Source organism: Acanthochromis polyacanthus, chromosome 7, assembly GCF_021347895.1.
Source record: "Acanthochromis polyacanthus isolate Apoly-LR-REF ecotype Palm Island chromosome 7, KAUST_Apoly_ChrSc, whole genome shotgun sequence".
Taxonomy (NCBI): Eukaryota; Metazoa; Chordata; class Actinopteri; family Pomacentridae; genus Acanthochromis; species Acanthochromis polyacanthus.
The window spans coordinates 333058-354363 of NC_067119.1; the positions used below are offsets into that span (position 1 = coordinate 333058).

Here is a 21306-nt window from a genome sequence, read left to right on the forward strand (position 1 = left end):
CGCACACAGCGCGACTCACATTTCCGGGTTCATTATTACACAGAGATGAAAATATTCCACAAAAAACGGCCATAATCCAACCTTTTACATCCAGACAACACAAGCCAGTAAACTATTTTGTCCAAAACATGTCCTGAAGTCGGTATAAAATCCACGAATCGGTCGTTTTCAAGGAAATGCACCTCGCGATGCCCTTCCAATATTTCCTGTATTTTTCGTAATTTTTTTTTATTTAAAAATAGAATATTAGCGATTTTTTTGTACTGAAAACGGCTGGAATTGACTGCAGCTTAAAGGGTTAAGGTGCTAAACTTAAAAAAATCAAAAATTACCTTTTTGGAGAACCAAAATTGTGTTTTCTAATTATTAGCAACTCCTAAACCACAGCTGGTATGGAGTTACAAAATAAATCTGTGTAGGGAAACACACATTCTCAATTAAAACCATTTCATTTCCAACACTGACTTTTTTATTGTGATTTTTTCATTCAAAATTTCGGATCAGAATTATCTTCTTCTGAAATTCCGTTTTCACTAATTCAGACTCAGAGTTAAAATTGTAAACCAGATGATGCTGTTTGTGTTTCAGGAATAACTTGGCAGCCGTATCAGTACTACGCTGATGACTGTCTCGAGGCCTTCGGCATGTCCCCTAAACGGGTCTCGGACTTGGCACCAAGTAACTTAACCCGGGTCATTTGCACTGAGCAGTACTCCCGCTGGGTCGGAGCCAAGGTGGGTACCTGGACCTGGTGCTGGTCTGACTCTAACCCGCTGGTTCCTGCTTATTTACCTGAACCTTCTCTTGGCCAATAGGAGGAGAAGATGGTGGTGTTCGAGGTGCGTGCTCGGTTTGCGGTGTTTGCTGGTCCAAAGCTGATCAACATGGACGCCCTGTACACCCGAATGGAGACCATGAAGGGGCTCGAGACTTCTTCACCTTCACCAACCTCCGGCTGAGACTCCTCCGCCCGGCCTTGGGAGGAACCTATGTCCAGAGAGACAACCTGCTCAAGTACTTCTACGCCATTTCCAACATTGACGTACCTGCCAGGTAACTGACCAAAAACATCCAACTAAACAAACCCAGCCTAGCCTATCTACAGCTACCTGCTAACCAACCCCGGGAAACCTGGTTTGCTGATGAAAGTCTTTCTCTGAAGGCGTGTGTTGCTGTGTGTTTATCAGGTGTAAGTGTAACCTGCATGCGTCTCAGTGTGTGCTGCGTGATGCGACGCTGCAGTGTGAATGTGACCACAACACGAGTGGACAGGACTGCCAGCGCTGCAGTCAGGGCTTTAAATCCCGCAACTGGAGACCAGGATCATACCTGCCACTGCCCAAAGGCTCCGGCAACCCTTGTAAGCACCTGAAAATGCACTACTAACACCTGTACATACCTGCTAACACACTGCTAACACATGTACATACCTGCTAACACCTGTACATACCTGCTAACACCTGCACATAGCTGCTAACACCTTTACATACCTGCTAACTCACTGCTAGCACCTTTACATACCTGCTAACACACTGCTAACACCTGTACATACCTGCTAACACACTGCTAACACCTGTACATACCTGCTATCATACTGATAACACCTGTACATACCTGTTAACACACTGTTAACACCTGTACATACCTGCTAACACCTGTGCGTAGCTGCTATCACCTGTACATACCTGATAACATACTGCTAACACCTGTACATACCTGCTAACACACTGCTAATACCTGTACATACCTGCTAACACCTGCACATAGCTGCTAACACTTGTACATACCTGCTAACTCACTGCTAACACCTTTACATACCTGCTAACACACTGCTAACACCTGTACATACCTGCTAACACACTGCTAACACCTGTACATACCTGCTAACTCACTGCTAACACCTGTACATACCTGCTAACACACTGCTAACACCTGTACATACCTGCTATCATACTGATAACACCTGTACATACCTGTTAACACACTGTTAACACCTGTACATACCTGCTAACACCTGTGCGTAGCTGCTATCACCTGTACATACCTGATAACATACTGCTAACACCTGTACATACCTGCTAACACACTGCTAATACCTGTACATACCTGCTAACACCTGCACATAGCTGCTAACACTTGTACATACCTGCTAACTCACTGCTAACACCTTTACATACCTGCTAACACACTGCTAACACCTGTACATACCTGCTAACTCACTGCTAACACCTGTACATACCTGCTAACTCACTGCTAACACCTGTACATACCTGCTAACACACTGCTAACACCTGTACATACCTGCTAACACACTGCTAACACCTGTACATACCTGCTAACACACTGCTAACACCTGTACATACCTGCTAACACACTGCTAACACCTGTACATACCTGCTATCATACTGCTAACACCTGTACATACCTGCTAACACCTGTACATACCTGCTAACACACTGCTAACACCTGTACATACCTGCTAACACACTGCTAACACCTGTACATACCTGCTAACACCTGTACATACCTGCTAACATCTGTACATACCTGCTAACACACTGCTAACACCTGTACATACCTGCTAACACACTGCTAACACCTGTACATACCTGCTAACACACTGCTAACACCTGTACATACCTGCTATCATACTGCTAACACCTGTACATACCTGCTAACACCTGTACATACCTGCTATCATACTGCTAACACCTGTACATACCTGCTAACACCTGTACATACCTGCTAACACACTGCTAACACCTGTACATACCTGCTAACACACTGCTAACACCTGTACATACCTGCTAACACCTGTACATACCTGCTAACACCTGTACATACCTGAAAACAGCCTATTTCTTCTTTTTGTCTTTTTTAGGTGAAGCAGAAGAAACTGCAATCAGTAAGTAGATTTCCACCTGTCTATCTACCCCTCTGTCCAACTGTCTGTTCACCGTCTGTCCATTCATCTGTCTGTTCAAATGTTTATTCACCTGTCTGTCTACCTGTCTGTGTTGCACCATAGGATATATTTTTAAGTTGGTCAAACATCCTGTTTTTCTTTCCACTTTGTTAATTAAACAGTCTGAGAGGGAAGGGTTCTGATAGGATGATCTGGACCAATCAGGTCTTTAAGATACGATGGAGCTGATCATTCAGAGTTTAGATGTTAGAAGAAGGATTTTAGATTCTATCCTGGATTTTACAAGGAGCCATGAAGAGAAGCTAGCAGGAGAACTCTGATCTCTGTTCCTGGTTCCTGTCAGAACTCTGGCTGGAGGTTTTTAGGAGAATTATTGGGACTTCCTGATCATCAGGAACTACAGTAGTCCAGCCTAGAAGTTCTAAATGCCTGGACTAGTTCCTCAGCATCACTCTGAGATGTTCCAGATGTTCCTGATTTTACAACATTAGATGATAGAAAGCCGCCCTACAGACTGGTTTAGATGTTGAAGGACAGATCCTGGTCAGAGAGAACTCCAAGGTTCTCTACAGGAGAGCTGGAGGCAGCGCCATCTAGAGGACCTATCTGGTTAGATGGAGTGTTTCTATGACACACTCTGATTGGTCACATGGTCGATGACACGGTTTGCTGCAGATCAGAATCTGAATGTTAATCATTGAGTTTTAGAGCGAATCAGCAGATGGTGAGTTAATTTAATCTGAATTAATCTGGTTAACCTGAAAATCACCTCAGACAGACACACACACACACACACACACACACACACACACACAGACACACACACACACACACACACACACAGAGTAACAAACACACCTACATACGTGTAGGTCGGTGTTTGTTTCTTCATCCAGAGCAGAAAAATCCAGAAGATGAACCTCAAAGATCAGGATCCTTTGTTCACTGAGGTCTGACAGAGTCAGAAATATCTGTTGACATTAATGCAGAACAATGTTATCAGTAATTTCCAGTATTATCTGTCAATAATCAATAACACACAATGGAGATCAGGGTACATTTGTTTCTGTGTGGTTCAGTTACTAGAATTCAGTTTGATCCCAGTTTGAGTTCTGGCTGGAGGTCATGAACCTCCTCGATAGTCTTTGTCTTGGTGCCCATTGCTGCTAAATTCCCACAATGCTCTCTGCTTTAACTGTCGTCTGTAGTATTAAACAGGAAGAGGCTCCACCTAGTGGAACAACCAGGAACTGCAGCTGATCTACATTTATGACATGTACATTCTTCTCCCTCATGCAGCTAAATGTCTGCAGAGTTGATGTGGAACATTCCCAGTTTAATGTTCTGTTGAATTCCATATCTGTAGAGAACAGATTCACTAAGAGTCCTAACTCTTCTTCTCTGACAGCGGCTGGTGACTCAGCATCATCTGATAGACCCTCTGCCTCATCAGATGGAGTCACTGACACTACCACTACTGCTACTACTACCACTACTGCTACTACAAGTAGTTCTGACATTAATACTACCATTACTGACACAACTGCTACTACTGACATTACAATCATTACTGACAGTACTACTACCACTACTGCTGCTACCACTACTGCTACCACAAGTAGCACTGACATTAATACTACCATTACTGACACTACTACTACTACTGACATTACAATCATTACTGACAGTACTACTACCACTACTGACAGTACTATCACTGCTGATACTACTCTTACTGACAGCACAACTGACATTACTACCACTATAGACAGTACTGCTCCTACAGGCAATTTTACTAGTGCTGACCGTGCTACTTCCACTTCTGACAGTACTATTACAATTGACACTACTATTTCCACTACTGACAGCACAATTTATGACCCTACCAGTACTTCAGATAGTACTATGACTACGTTGATCTACCTGATGACTACTGACACAAGCACAGGGCGTTCTCCTACAATTACAGATACAGTCAGTACTTCTATTGCATGGAGTACAACTACTGCAGAAATAGGTACTACTACTGTATTTGACACTACCAGTACATCCATAACTGACTTTACTAGTACTAGTGATGATGGTGACTTCCCCAGAGCTGGCATAGACTCTACCACAACATTCACTACTGCAGAGTTTACTTCTGTCAGTAGTACTAGTAGTAGTACTACTGTAGGCTCAGATACATTTCCAGAGTCACGCAGTACAGCAGGACTTACAGTGGACACAGCTCCATTCAACAGTCCAGCTCTGGACATTGGAGACACTGTCACTATAGCTGACTCCACCACTCCCAGTACCACCGTTAGTACCTCCAGTCCCACCAGTAACCGCCCCACTGACTCTGAGGTGTCTATTTCTGACCCAGTGACTCCACCCTCTGACTCCATCTTTGGGATTGTTAATACCAACCTGGTGACCAGTACTGTTCCACCTTCTACTGGTGCAGCATCATCAATTGGAGTGTCTTCTCCAGCAATAGGCCCAACCAGTGACCAAGCGCCAGCTGGAGATACTCCACCCACTGAGCCTGCCCCTACCAGTCAGGCTGGAGATACTCCACCTACAGCAGGAGCTGATACAACGGTGGTTCCTCCAGACACTCTCCTAGATCTACTACCCGAAAATGTACCACTGATAGTACCATCTCCGGATATGCCTCTTCCTGAAGAAGCTCCTCCTGTTCTTCCATCTCCTGATGCACCACCTCCAGATAGGCCTTTTCCTAATGAAGTTCCTCTTGTTCTACCAACCTCTGGTGTACCATCTCCAGATGACTCTCCACCTGATGAGGTTCCTCTTGTTCTACCAACCCCTGATGTACCATCTCAGGATACATTTCCTCCCAATGTACTTCTTACAGATGTATCAGTTAATGTACCACCTCCTGATGTACCTTCCCCTGATGAGGCTCCTCCTGATGTACCTTCCCCTGATGAAGCTCCTCCTGATGTACCTTCCCCCGATGAAGCTTCGCCTGATGTACCTTCCCCCGATGAAGCTTCGCCTGATGTACCTTCCCCCGATGAAGCTTCTCCTGATGTACCTTGCCCCGATGTACCACCTCCTGAAGTGCCTCTTCCTGATATACCTCTGGAAGTACAACCTAGTGATATACCTGCTCCTGATGTATCTCTGCCTGATCTACCTTCTCCTGGTGTCCTTTCTCCAGATGCATCACTGGCTGTATCTCCTGATGTACCCCTTCCTGGTCTACCTTCTTCAGATATTCCTCCAGAAGTGCCATCCTCTAGGACTCCAGAACCCTCAATAGATGTAGCACCTCCTGATGTAGCTCCTCCAGAAGTGGCATCTTCTAGAACTCCAGACATACCTCCCCCTGATGGTCTATCTCGTGAAGTATCCCCTTCTGATGCTTCTTCCCGTCCAGCTCCAGATGGTCCTGTAGAGTCTGTGTTGCCTCCCTCTGAAGAGGACCTTCCTGGTCCCGCAGTAGACACAGTATCCATTCCCTCAAATCCATCTGACCCAGCTGTTGATTTGGCACCTGTGGACTTCACCTTCTCTGATCCAGATAATCTAAATTCTGTTGAATCTGGACAAGATTCAGGATCTGATTTTGGAACAGTGCCGGTTGGTAAACCTAGGACTATTTCAAATGATTTCCGTGGACCTGTTGATGCTCCTGGATCAAAATCTGGTGACCCTGGACTGGATCCTTTCTCAGCAGAGCAGGACACAGTACAAACAGGGAATGGGAAACCACAGTCAAGTACAAGAGATTCTTCTGTGCCAGATCCCTCTTCAGTTGCTGAGAATCTTGATCTGGATTCATCAGGATCTCAGCAAGAAGTAAAGTCTTCTGAGGAGGAATCAGTCACACCATCAGGAAGTTCAGAGTCCGAGGAAAAGAAAGACTCTCAACAAGAAGTGACAGCAGAGCAAAACAGAGAGGAAGGTACAAAAACATGTTCTCAGTCACATTTTCAGTTTGTGAGCAGATGCTCGTGAAATATTGAAAAGGTGCAACTTGCTTGTTATTTCCAAAGCTTTCAACCATATTTCCTGGCCTTCCTCAGATGATTCCCAGCTGTCAGGGAGATGCTTTAGTTGTTTCCATGTAATTTAATTAGATGTGACTGAAAGCTTCAGAGGCAATGAGTAAGTTGGACCTTGAGAACTGTTTTGTAGATATCTCAGATAGAAAATCCTCGTGAATTCTCCATCAGGAACTGATGTAATAAATTAATGTGGAAATGAAATCACCAATGAAACTCCTTTGATTAGACACCATTAATGGGAAAAATCCAAACTAAGAACAAAAACATTCACACACAGCTGAAGACTTCAGAAGTGTAAGAACTCTGCAGATCATGTCTTCCTAAGATTGAAGGATTTTCTTTCTCTGTTGAACCAAGTAGTCACTGAGGCCAAAGAAGAAACCACAGAGAAATCTGAACAGGAAGGAGAGAAGGAGAAAGAAGACAAAGGCTATGAGAAGAAAGGTACACAACGTAGAGGGAGTGGTAGAGCTGCCACCTACTGGCTGGTAGTGATAATAATGATGAGAGTGTTTCTTGGGTGCATCAGCAGTGCTAAGAACATTAATAATGAAAGTCCTGAAGCCATGGCTTAAAAAAAAAGAACTGTCATTCATGTGGACTGTTGGCAGAGGAAACATTCAGTGATGTACTGCACTTTTACAAGACAGTGAACTTCCAGTTGGAGATTGTTTCTTAAACTCTGATTGTTTGCCGATCCATGACCTCATGTTGCCATGGTTACATGCCTTATTTTGTGTCTAAAGCAACTCAGAAGATTCTGATTCCAGGAGGACCAAAGTTCAGTCAGTTGTCCAAAATCGCCTACGTCTCCTTCCAGGGTAAGATAGAAAGTTCTGACTCCTCCTCCTCCTTCCACTCTGACTCCTCCCCTGATACTACAAACTCCTCCTCTTTCTGTGGAGGGTTGTGATTGGTTGAAAACACATCCTGCTCCAGCAGTCTTCATGTTGTGTCATGGGTCTGTGTGCAGTGGGTGGGGCTATGTGCAACAGGCGGGGCTAACAGGTGTGTTTTCCCATCAGACTGCGAGTGTAATGGTCACTCCAACCGCTGCAGCTTCATCGACTTCATCAATGTGGTCACGTGTGTGAGCTGCAAACACAACACACGAGGACAGAACTGCCAGTACTGCCGCCTCGGTTACTATAGAAACTCTTCACTGGCACTGGATGATGAGAGCGTGTGTGTCGGTCAGTCTCACACACACACACACACACACACACACACACACACACACACACACACACACTTTCCTTCAAAGGACGCAAGGACAACTCATTTAAAGTTTCCAACTCAAACTTTAATTTTCTTTTTAGTTGGTTGGTCATGTTATTGCAATAGGTTGTAAATCTTTAAAGACAGAGAAACAAAGGGAACACCATCAAACACAGAAGTAAAAAGCTGACATTAACTATTTGACTTATAAATGAATAAGTCACTTGATTAATTCTTTTAATCACTTTTAAAATGAATAACAAATAGTCAACATTTTAGTAAAGTTTAGTGAAGTTTTAACATTTAACAGAACATACATATATTCTATATTTTTACTTTATCTAAACTCAAAATGAAATATCTTAATTCAAACTCATTTGACATAAAATCAATGAAGTAAATGCTGCAATGCTTTCATTGACCAATCACACAGCAGTGAGCATAAACTTGACCATATCAAGAAACATTTCAGAACACCAAGAAAGCAAACAAACATTTCACCAACCATTGGCATCTTTGGACTGAATCCATGCGTGGACTTGGATGTCCTTTGTTCTTTCCTTGTTTCTGTCTCCTCTGAAGATTGTTTGTCTGAATGACTGAGCTTCCCCCAGTCCTTCCCAGGTGCTCTAAATCAGTAATCACTGATCAGGTGTCAAGCACCTCTTTGCTGCTACCGGGTGCATTCTGGGAAGTGTAGTATTTAGTCCCATGTCCTGGGACTCAGCTCAAAAAGGATGGTGATGATGATGATGATGATGGTGATGGTGATGATGATGATGATGGTGGCGATGACGGTAGTGATGATGATGGTGATGATGACGATGGTGGTGAAGATGATGAAGGTGGTTATGATGATGATGATGATGATGATGATGGGGTGATGGTGGTGATGATGATGATGATGATGGGGTGATGGTGATGATGATGATGGGGTGATGATGATGATGATGAAGGTGGTGATGATAATGATGGTGGTGATGATGATGATGATGGTGGTGATGATGATGATGGGGTGATGGTGATGATGATGATGGGGTGATGATGATGATGAAGGTGGTGATGATAATGATGGTGGTGATGATGATGATGATGGTGATGATGATGATGATGGTGGTGATGATGATGATGATGGTGATGATGACGATGGTGGTGAAGATGATGATGATGATGAAGGTGGTTATGATGATGATGATGATGATGATGATGGGGTGATGGTGATGATGATGATGGGGTGATGATGATGATGATGAAGGTGGTGATGATAATGATGATGGTGGTGATGATGATGATGGTGGTGATGATGATGATGGGGTGATGGTGATGATGATGATGGGGTGATGATGATGAAGGTGGTGATGATGATGATGATGATGATGGGGTGATGGTGATGATGATGATGGAGTGATGATGATGATGAAGGTGGTGACGATGATGATGGTGGTGATGATGATGATGAAGGTGGTGATGATGATGATGATGATGATGATGATGGTGGTGATGATGATGATGATGGTGGTGATGATGATGATGGAGTGATGATGATGATGAAGGTGGTGACGATGATGATGGTGGTGATGATGATGATGAAGGTGGTGATGATGATGATGATGATGATGATGATGGTGGTGATGATGATGATGATGGTGGTGATGATGATGATGGAGTGATGATGATGATGAAGGTGGTGACGATGATGATGGTGGTGATGATGATGATGGTGATTAAGGTGTCTCCTTCCTCAGAGTGTCAGTGTGATCCAGAAGGTAGTTCATCTCCTCACTGCTCTGACTCGGGTTTCTGCAGCTGTAAAGTTGGATCCACAGGGAGGCGCTGTGACGACTGTTTACCTGGATACACCTGGAGAGGAGGCGGGGCCGGCTGCACAGGTACACAAAGCGCTTCCTGGGCTTTTTCTAGTGCGCTATCAATAAGGGATGATCAATAATGTGTGGTTCTTGGCCCTCAGTGAACGTGTGCGACACCGAGCGTTTGGTTTGTCAGAATGGAGGAACCTGTGTGGACTTTCAGCGCTGTGTCTGTCCAGATAGCTTCACAGGTAAACTCACAGCTGCTCCACGTCACAGCTCAGGTATTCAGAGGTCTGATGATGTTATGTGTGTGCAGGTGCGTTCTGCGAGCAAATGATCTGTCTGAAGAAAACCGGTTGTCTTGACAACGCTGAGGGCGCCTTCTCTCCTCTGACATCACACCTATACCTGCTGACCTTCAGTCTGATCACCTCCACCTTCTGCTGACCTCAGCATGAGGCCACGCCTACCATGACATCAGAGAAATGTTTATTGCTGTTTATTGTTTACTGAACTGCTGCTGTAACACATGACGTCACAGTCTGATATCATCAAGTCACTCCACAGATTCCTCCCTTCACTCTGGACCTGCTGCCTACATTATCCATGATGCATCTCTCTGTAACATTTTAACTCAACAGATGCAGGATTCAAACTGTAAAACATCTGCATTTAATGCCACAACTAGAACCACACTGGTCCTCACAACCACAGAAGAACAGATGAAATATGTGTGTTTGTCTTCAGTAGAACCAGTAGAACCTGCTGACAAACATAACTGTTAAAAACACACTGATCAATAAACACAGTGAGAAACTGATCGTCGATTGAAACAGAACAGAACACTGATCAACTGAAATCCATGGTGTGATCTTCACTCACCATCTTCACTGGTTTTCTTTATTTTCACTTGTTTCAGATCAATGCTGCAGATCTCTGAGTTTAAAAACTGAATCCTTTAACGGAACCTTCAGAGCTTCCTGCTGTGGTGTTACAGTTAGTAAGGTCAGTAATTCAATTAAATTCAGTTTATATAGCGGCAACTACAGGTCAGATTGTCTCCAGACGCTTTCCAGAACCCATAAGAACCCCAGAGCAGCTCTAAGAACATAGTGGATAGAAAAACACCCTTTAACAGGAAGAAACCTGGAACAGAACCTGGATCTATATGTGGGGAACTATCTGCTGCTGGAAGGAGGTAGAGAGGAACAGAAGAGGTAGAGAGGGGTGGGGAACAAGGAACATAGAACACACAGGTGGATCCATGTATGATCAGACAGATGATTCATACAAAGTAGAAGCTAACATGTAAACTGATCCATAGTTTCCTGTTCTGATGTACAGCTCTGGTATTAAATCTACGACATATATAGCTGGTAGTAAAATTCAAACAGTATGTAGAAGAGCAGATCAAGTAAAGTGAGGGTGATGCAGAGCAGACTGGTGGAAATGAGCAGCTGGAAGCAGAGGACTGGAGGAAGGTCAGCAGCAGCATCCCACAGTGGACATGATGGAGACTGGACCAGCTGGTGGAACATCGACCACAGATCTGAAGCATCCAGCTCTGGGAGAAAGGACACAGGAACAAACAGAGTTAGTGTAATGCAATAACTGTATATATATTAAATGTAAAGGTAGATAGAGAAGGGCTCAGTACATCCAGAGAGGTCCCCCAGCAGCCTATAGGCCTATAGCAGCAGAACTAAGGGACGTCCAAGAGGAAGACTCCAGCTGACCCCATCTGGGTCACCCAGTCAGCCCTGACTAGAAGATCTGTCAGAAAGGAAGGTTTTAAGCCTGGTCTTAAAAATATAGAGGGTGTCTGCCTCCAGAACCCAAACTGGGAGCTGGTTCCACAGGAGAGGAGCTGATAACTGAAGGCTCTGCCTCCCATTCTACTTTTAGAAATTCTAGGAACAACAAGTAAGCCTGCAGCTTGAGAGCGAAGAGTTCTACTAGGATAATAAGGTACTAACAGATCTTTAAGATATGATGGAGATTGGTTATTAAGAGCTTTATATGTCAGAAGAAGGATTTTAAATTCTATTCTGGATTTAACAGGAAGCCAATGAAGAGAAACCAGTACAGGAGAAGTATGATCTCTCTTGCCTGTGGTACATAGCCTGTTACTAGAGAGAGATTAATCAGATCTAATATTGAGGAATTAATTCAAGGTAAAGCCTCCTTGAAGAGTCTAGTTGGGATAGGATCTAAAAGACATGTTGATGGTTTGGATGTAGAAACTGTTGGAATTAGTTCAGAGAGATGTACAGGAGTGAAAGATTCTAAATGTCCATCAGGTCTAACAGCCAATTCAAAAGCATTTGTGACATTTGTAGGAAGGGCCAGATTAATTTTATCTCTCATCATAACAATTTTATGTGTAAAGAAGCTCATGAAGTCATTACTGCTCAAAGCTAAAGGAATACAAGGTTCAGCTGAGCTCTGACTCTTTGTCATCGCTGCAACGTTTGCATGACGTCAGAGCAGGTGGGAGCATAGACATGGACATACCGGGCTTTGCAAAAGTTCTGTTACACTTGTTGAGACATTCACGAAAATGAACACAAAGATTTTTTGGTGCAATAAGATAAAACTGTTGCGTGGCCCCATTTCTGATTAATATTATCATTAACAAATATATTGAAATATTTTGAAAATAAAAAATTATCTTATTGCACCAAAAAGTCTGTTTTCATTTTCGTGAATGTCTCAACAAGTAAAACAGATCTTTTGCAAAGCCCAGTATGTATATGTTTATGTCTGTTGGTGAGAGAGCTCAGATCTGCGCATGTCTCTTCCTGTTTTGATCTGAAGCGAATACGTGGGCTGTGTCCGAAATCGCATACTAACGTACTACTCATACTAAGTGTGACGTCAAAATAAGTATGTAGTGCGTTCACACTGGATAGTATGAAAAGACTGAGTACGCGAGAAATACCCGGATGTATACTATATCCGGAAAATTTTTAAGTATGCGCGGCTGTCTCCACACTTGTCATACTCAACCGCCCCATAATGCTTTGCGAGCTACCCACCGAAATGCAAGCCTCCGCGGGATCTGTGGCCGGACCGGGGCGATTTTTATTTTATTTAATGTGGTTAAGTAGTCATCCTAATCACCCCACAGATTTGAGAAATAGGCGTTTTCTGACCAACGTTTTAAATTTGTCAGACGCCTCACAACGTGCTACTGAATGCTAGCAGCTCGTTGCAGCAGCTCGCTTTGCATACAGAACAAGTAGCAGCTACCTCCAGTAGCCTGCAGCTACAACTGAAACGATTCGCATAATCTGGCTAATAACTGCATGAGGAGTGCCGGCTTGAAATTACCACATTAATTATGTGACTGTTTGTTAGCGTAAAATCGACCTGAAGCCGGCATTCAGCCGAGATATTTGATAGCCGTACTTCCGGTTTTTGTCGTCGGAGGTTTGAAATGCATTATGGGAAACATAGTAGTATACTACAGTGTGAACGGTCGACTTTCTAATCATACTTATAGTACGTAGTATACAGTATATACTCATTGAGAATGTAGTATGTAGTACGTTAGTATGCCATTTCGGACACAGCCGTGGTTTGAGGCCGTCCTCTGACGTCATCAGCGTGCGTCCAGCAGCTGATCCGGTAACATGGCCCGGTGGTCCCGGACCGCAGCGACCTTGGTGTTCGGAGCAGGGCTCGGAGCCGCTGCGACCCTCCTCCGGAGCGACCGAGGCCGCCGGGAGGAGAAGCAGAGATGCGGCCTGCTGAGCAGCGTCCCGGTGGTTCCGGTACCGGCGCTACCGACGGTGGAAGCCTCCGAGCTGACGGTGAGACGGACGGACAGACAGCAGTGGACTGTCCGCCTCTGTGAAGACCTGCAGTGTGTGCAGAAAATAACAATATAACAACAATAACAATAAACTCTGTATTTGTTAGCAGGAAGTTTTCTGGTCTACTGCTTTTATTATTGCTTTTAGTAGTACTACAGTCATAATACAGTAATCGTGTTACAGTAGTACTGCAGTAATAATACAGTAATAGTGTTACAATCCTACTACAGTAATAATGCAGTAGTAATACTACAGTACAGTGACATGTGGTGAGGTTCATGGCTGGTGAGGCACTGACTCCTCAAGAGTCACATTTACGATTGTAAGAACTGAAAAAAGCATCTTATTTCACTATTCATCCAACAGCATGCAACTACTGATAATGCTTCATATCCCATCAGCATTCCTCTTTCAATTACACTCACAAACCATCACAAACATATACACAGGGACATATTTGTCCTACAGAACTTTCTTTTATAGCTATGGATAGAGCACCCATCTTGTGTTTTAAGCAATTCATCCATCCATCCTCTATACACCGCTTTATCCTCACTAGGGTCATGGGGGGTGCTGGAGTCTATCCCAGCTGACTCGGGTGAAGGCAGGGGACACCCTGGACAGGTCACCAGTCTGTCACAGGGCTACATATACAGACACACAATCACACTCACATTCACACCTACGGACAATTTAGAGTAACCAATTAACCTCAGCATGTTTTTGGACTGTGGGAGGAAGCCGGAGTACCCGGAGAAAACCCACGCATGCACAGGGAGAACATGCAAACTCCATGCAGAAAGATCCCAGGCTGGGATTTGAACCGGGATCTTCTTGCTGCAAGGCCAAAGTGCTAACCACTACGACACTGTGCAGCCCTTAAGCAATTCATTCATACTGTAAACAAATTAAAGTACAGAGATGTGTGCAGACCTACTGGCTTTAGCTTGACACCGACTTTGGATTTCCTCTGTTCAACTGCAGCGACAAAGCACCTGCCAGCTTGCGTACGCCTCCTTGAGTTGAGGCAGAGTACTGAGAGCCTCACCTGCTGACTTTTCTCTGCACTGGATCGCAGCAATCAGCAGAAATAGTTCTCCCACACATACATAAAAGACATTACACAGACTGCAGAAAGTCATGGTGTATAATGAATATTTCTGTAAAGTTCATATTGGCGATATGCTGAGGAACAGAAACAGGCACGCGTCATGCAGCCCACTTTGTACTGGATCATGCAGTCAGACGTGAGCCACAGTTCGCCTCACCCGGGGTTTCTGCCCTGGATTTGATCGGAAAAACTCAAATTCAGCAATTTTTACTCAATAAAACGTCAGAAATGTGTAGTCATACTGCAAATGCATTTTTAACACAGATCAGTGGAAAATATTAATATTTATTTATGTACACTTTCTTTTTTCTTTTGTTGTCATGATGACAGGTGAGGCTGTGCCTCACTTGCCTCCCCTGACCGCACGTCACTGCTACAGTAGTACTAGTCATAATACAGTATTACTACTACAGTAGTACTAGTCATGATATAGTATTACTACTACAGCAGTACTACAGTCATAATACAGTAATAATACTACAGTAGTACTACAGTCATAATACAGTAATAATACTACAGTAGTACTACAGTCATAATACAATAATAGTGTTACAGTAGTACTACAGTCATAATACAGTAATAATACTACAGTAGTACTACAGTCATAATACAGTAATAATACTACAGTAGTATTACAGTCATAATACAGTAATAGTGTTACAGTAGTACTACAGTCATAATACAGTAATAGTGTTACAGTAGTACTAGTCATAATACAGTAATAATACTACAGTAGTACTACAGTCATAATACAGTAATAGTGTTACAGTAGTACTACAGTCATAATACAGTAATAATACTACAGTAGTACTACAGTCATAATACAGTAATAGTGTTACAGTAGTACTACAGTCATAATACAGTAATAATACTACAGTAGTACTACAGTCATAATACAATAATAGTGTTACAGTAGTACTACAGTCATAATACAGTAATAATACTACAGTAGTACTACAGTCATAATACAATAATAGTGTTACAGTAGTACTACAGTCATAATACAGTAATAATACTACAGTAGTACTACAGTCATAATACAATAATAGTGTTACAGCAGTACTACAGTCATAATACAGTAATAATACTACAGTAGTACTACAGTCATAATACAGTAATAGTGTTACAGTAGTACTACAGTCATAATACAGTAATAATACTACAGTAGTACTACAGTCATAATACAATAATAGTGTTACAGTAGTACTACAGTCATAATACAGTAATAATACTACAGTAGTACTACAGTCATAATACAGTAATAGTGTTACAGTAGTACTACAGTCATAATACAGTAATAGTGTTACAGCAGTACTACAGTCATAATACAATAATAATACTACAGTAGTACTAGTCATAATACAATAATAGTGTTACAGTAGTACTACAGTCATAATACAGTAATAATACTACAGTAGTACTACAGTCATAATACAATAATAGTGTTACAGTAGTACTACAGTCATAATACAGTAATAGTGTTACAGAGGTACTACAGTCATAATACAGTAATAATACTACAGTAGTACTACAGTCATAATACAATAATAGTGTTACAGTAGTACTACAGTCATAATACAGTAATAATACTACAGTAGTACTACAGTCATAATACAGTAATAGTGTTACAGTAGTACTACAGTCATAATACAGTAATAGTGTTACAGCAGTACTACAGTCATAATACAGTAATAATACTACAGTAGTACTACAGTCATAATACAGTAATAGTGTTACAGTAGTACTACAGTCATAATACAGTAATAATACTACAGTAGTACTACAGTCATAATACAGTAATAGTGTTACAGTAGTACTACAGTCATAATACAGTAATAATACTACAGTAGTACTACAGTCATAATACAATAATAGTGTTACAGTAGTACTACAGTCATAATACAGTAATAATACTACAGTAGTACTACAGTCATAATACAATAATAGTGTTACAGTAGTACTACAGTCATAATACAGTAATAATACTACAGTAGTACTACAGTCATAATACAGTAATAGTGTTACAGTAGTACTACAGTCATAATACAGTAATAATACTACAGTAGTACTACAGTCATAATACAGTAATAGTGTTACAGCAGTACTACAGTCATAATACAGTAATAGTGTTACAGTAGTACTACAGTCATAATACAGTAATAATACTACAGTAGTACTACAGTCATAATACAGTAATAGTGTTACAGTAGTACTACAGTCATAATACAGTAATAGTGTTACAGTAGTACTACAGTCATAATACAGTAATAGTGTTACAGCAGTACTACAGTCATAATACAGTAATAATACTACAGTAGTACTACAGTCATAATACAGTAATAGTGTTACAGTAGTACTACAGTCATAATACAGTAATAATACTACAGTAGTACTACAGTCATAATACAGTAATAGTGTTACAGTAGTACTACAGTCATAATACAGTAATAATACTACAGTAGTACTACAGTCATAATACAATAATAGTGTTACAGTAGTACTACAGTCATAATACAGTAATAATACTACAGTAGTACTACAGTCATAATACAATAATAGTGTTACAGTAGTACTACAGTCATAATACAGTAATAATACTACAGTAGTACTACAGTCATAATACAGTAATAGTGTTACAGTAGTACTACAGTCATAATACAGTAATAATACTACAGTAGTACTACAGTCATAATACAATAATAGTGTTACAGTAGTACTACAGTCATAATACAGTAATAATACTACAGTAGTACTACAGTCATAATACAGTAATAGTGTTACAGTAGTACTACAGTCATAATACAATAATAGTGTTACAGTAGTACTACAGTCATAATACAGTAATAATACTACAGTAGTACTACAGTCATAATACAATAATAGTGTTACAGTAGTACTACAGTCATAATACAGTAATAGTGTTACAGAGGTACTACAGTCATAATACAGTAATAATACTACAGTAGTACTACAGTCATAATACAATAATAGTGTTACAGTAGTACTACAGTCATAATACAGTAATAATACTACAGTGGTACTACAGTCATAATACAGTAATAGTGTTACAGTAGTACTACAGTCATAATACAATAATAATACTACAGTAGTACTACAGTCATAATACAGTAATAGTGTTACAGTAGTACTACAGTCATAATACAGTAATAATACTACAGTAGTACTACAGTCATAATACAGTAATAGTGTTACAGTAGTACTACAGTCATAATACAATAATAGTGTTACAGTAGTACTACAGTCATAATACAGTAATAGTGTTACAGTAGTACTAGTCATAATACAGTAATAATACTACAGTAGTACTACAGTCGTAATACAATAATAGTGTTACAGAGGTACTACAGTCATAATACAGTAATAATACTACAGTAGTACTACAGTCATAATACAATAATAGTGTTACAGTCGTACTACAGTCATAATACAGTAATAATACTACAGTAGTACTACAGTCATAATACAGTAATAGTGTTACAGTAGTACTACAGTCATAATACAATAATAGTGTTACAGCAGTACTACAGTCATAATACAGTAATAATACTACAGTAGTACTACAGTCATAATACAATAATAATACTACAGTAGTACTACAGTCATAATACAGTAATAATACTACAGTAGTACTACAGTCATAATACAATAATAATACTACAGTAGTACTACAGTCATAATACAATAATAGTGTTACAGCAGTACTACAGTCATAATACAGTAATAATACTACAGTAGTACTACAGTCATAATACAATAATAGTGTTACAGTAGTACTACAGTCATAATACAGTAATAATACTACAGTAGTACTACAGTCATAATACAGTAATAGTGTTACAGCAGTACTACAGTCATAATACAGTAATAGTGTTACAGCAGTACTACAGTCATAATACAATAATAATACTACAGTAGTACTACAGTCATAATACAGTGATAATACTACAGCAGTACTACAGTCATAATACAGTAATAATACTACAGCAGTACTACAGTCATAATACAGTAATAATACTACAGTAGTACTACAGTCATAATACAGTAATAGTGTTATAGTAGTACTACAGTCATAATACAGTAATAATACTACAGTAGTACTACAGTCATAATACAGTGATAATACTACAGTGGTACTACAGTCATAATACAGTAATAGTGTTACAGTAGTACTACAGTCATAATACAGTGATAATACTACAGTAGTACTACAGTCATAATACAGTAATAATACTACAGCAGTACTACAGTCATAATACAGTAATAGTGTTATAGTAGTACTACAGTCATAATACAGTGATAATACTACAGTGGTACTACAGTCATAATACAGTAATAGTGTTACAGTAGTACTACAGTCATAATACAGTGATAATACTACAGTAGTACTACAGTCATAATACAGTGATAATACTACAGTAGTACTACAGTCATAATACAGTAATAATACTGCAGTAGTACTACAGTCATAATACAGTAATAGTGTTACAGCAGTACTACAGTCATAATACAGTAATAATACTACAGTAGTACTACAGTCATAATACAGTAATAGTGTTACAGCAGTACTACAGTCATAATACAGTAATAATACTACAGCAGTACTACAGTCATAATACAGTGATAATACTACAGTAGTACTACAGTCATAATACATTAATAATACTACAGTAGTACTACAGTCATAATACATTAATAATACTACAGTAGTACTACAGTCATAATACAGTGCTAGTTTTACAGTCCTACTACAGTAATAATACTACAGTAGTACTACAGTAATAATGCAGTAATAATACTACAGTAATACTACAGCCTGAACGTTACCTGTCCAGGTGATTCCAGGCAGCTCAGGAGCAGTGATGAAGTACGGCTTCCCCTCACTGGCCAACGTTAAGACCAGAGAGTCGTATGTCACGTCTTACGACCCCCGAACACGCTCGGCATCATGGGTAATAGAGAGGCTAAGCCCCGCCTCCCTGAGCGGTACGTCAGACAGGAAGTACTGCGATTTCAAAGAGGATGACAGGTGAGACATCTTCACAGTGAGACAGGTGAACAGAGCATGATAGGTGAACCGTGTTGACTGTTCTCTGATTGGTCGTCCAGCATCCACATCTTCCACAGGTCGACCAACGCCGACTACAGAGGGAGTGGCTTTGACAGGGGTCACCTGGCTGCTGCGGCCAATCACAAGTGGAGTCAGAAAGCCATGGAGGACACGTTCTACCTGAGCAACGTGGCTCCACAGGTAAACGCGCTGTTAGTCTCAGTGGTCACATGACCAGCTGACTGTCATCAATAGGTTCAATAGATACTGATTGATCAGATCATTCAGCAGCTTAACCTGACCTTACCTGACCACACCTGACTTTATCTGACCCTAAGTCACGTTTGATTTATTCACTTCATTCTTAGCCTGAACAGAACCAACTGAACCTCTAACACAACCTTCAGCTGTAGAACAGTTCAGAAGTTCTGAAGCTTATTTTTCACCACAGCATCAGATTTTGACGGAATAAACCTGCAGAACTTCCTGTTTTACCCGTGGAACCCGCTGACCTGCAGAGCGGTTCTTTCAGGTTCTGTTTGTTTGTGTGCAGAACCCTCACCTGAACCAGAACACCTGGAACAACCTGGAGAAGCTCTGCCGCTCTCTGACCAAACGCTACCTCAACGTCTACGTCTGCACCGGCCCACTCTACCTGCCCAGGTAACAGCTTGTTCTTCGGTGGTGTCTGAGTGGGCGAGGTTAGATTGACATCATCAGTGTGTGCGTGTTTCAGGCAGGAGGCTGATGGGAAACTCTACGTTCGGTACCAGGTGATAGGACGAAACCACGTCGCCGTGCCGACGCACTTCTTCAAGGTGAGTCTCACCTGTCGGATGATGTCATCACTGATCTCCGTCTGTCTGATGACGTCACCCGTTTCTCCTCAGGTGTTGATCCTGGAGCAGGTGGACGGCAGGGGGGTGGAGCTTCGTTCCTACGTTTTACCGAATGAGCCAATCGATGAAAAGGTTCCTCTGGAGCGCTTCCTGGTTCCCATAGAAACCATCGAGCGAGCGTCAGGACTCCTGTTCGTCCCGAACATCATGAAGAAGACGAGCAGCCTGCAGGCCGTCACCCACAGGTGAACTACAGGACCCATAATCCCCTGCAGCTGAGGAGGCGACCAATAAATACTGATTGCATTATTTTATTATGTGGTAAATCTGTATTCCGTTAGTTCACCATGATCAATAAATTTTCATTAGAATCTGTTCAAAGATCTGATCAATCTGTTTATTATCTGTGAGATCAATAATGACTGCATATTGATCATCTGACAATAAGTAACACCATGTCAAATAAACCGAACTAAACTTTTCATGGAGTCTG

The 21306-nt window shown here is 41.3% G+C and overlaps 2 protein-coding genes and 1 long non-coding RNA gene across 7 annotated transcripts in view; all 3 read left to right on the top strand.

The window, feature by feature from the left end:
• Positions 1 to 10797, top strand: part of ntng2a (netrin g2a) — a 32831-nt gene extending 22034 nt beyond the window's left edge. The window contains 12 exon segments of the mRNA XM_051951019.1: positions 589 to 734; positions 816 to 921; positions 924 to 1053; positions 1188 to 1360; positions 2882 to 2905; positions 6099 to 6845; positions 7306 to 7392; positions 7695 to 7769; positions 7974 to 8141; positions 9912 to 10055; positions 10136 to 10225; positions 10294 to 10797. Of these exon segments, the coding sequence (XP_051806979.1) occupies positions 589 to 734; positions 816 to 921; positions 924 to 1053; positions 1188 to 1360; positions 2882 to 2905; positions 6099 to 6845; positions 7306 to 7392; positions 7695 to 7769; positions 7974 to 8141; positions 9912 to 10055; positions 10136 to 10225; positions 10294 to 10424 (2021 nt within the window). The 3' untranslated portion in view covers positions 10425 to 10797.
• Positions 10798 to 12780: 1983 nt separating this feature from the next.
• Positions 12781 to 21295, top strand: endog (endonuclease G). Its single transcript, XM_022221226.2, has 6 exons — positions 12781 to 13792; positions 19760 to 19953; positions 20034 to 20175; positions 20528 to 20637; positions 20711 to 20792; positions 20865 to 21295. The coding sequence occupies exons 1-6, from the start codon at positions 13613 to 13615 to the stop codon at positions 21060 to 21062; spliced, it is 906 nt and encodes a 301-aa protein (XP_022076918.1). The 5' UTR covers positions 12781 to 13612; the 3' UTR covers positions 21063 to 21295.
• LOC127534817 (uncharacterized) lies at positions 14367 to 19753 on the top strand. 5 transcript variants are annotated; one of them, XR_007943392.1, is made up of 4 exons: positions 14367 to 15463; positions 16396 to 16539; positions 17836 to 18051; positions 18266 to 19753. It is a non-coding gene; the product is annotated as an uncharacterized LOC127534817 (long non-coding RNA). The 5 variants fall into 5 exon arrangements; XR_007943390.1 differs by lacking the exon at positions 14367 to 15463 and adding an exon at positions 15684 to 15893; XR_007943394.1 differs by lacking the exon at positions 14367 to 15463 and adding an exon at positions 15905 to 16181.
• Positions 21296 to 21306: the final 11 nt, after the last annotated feature.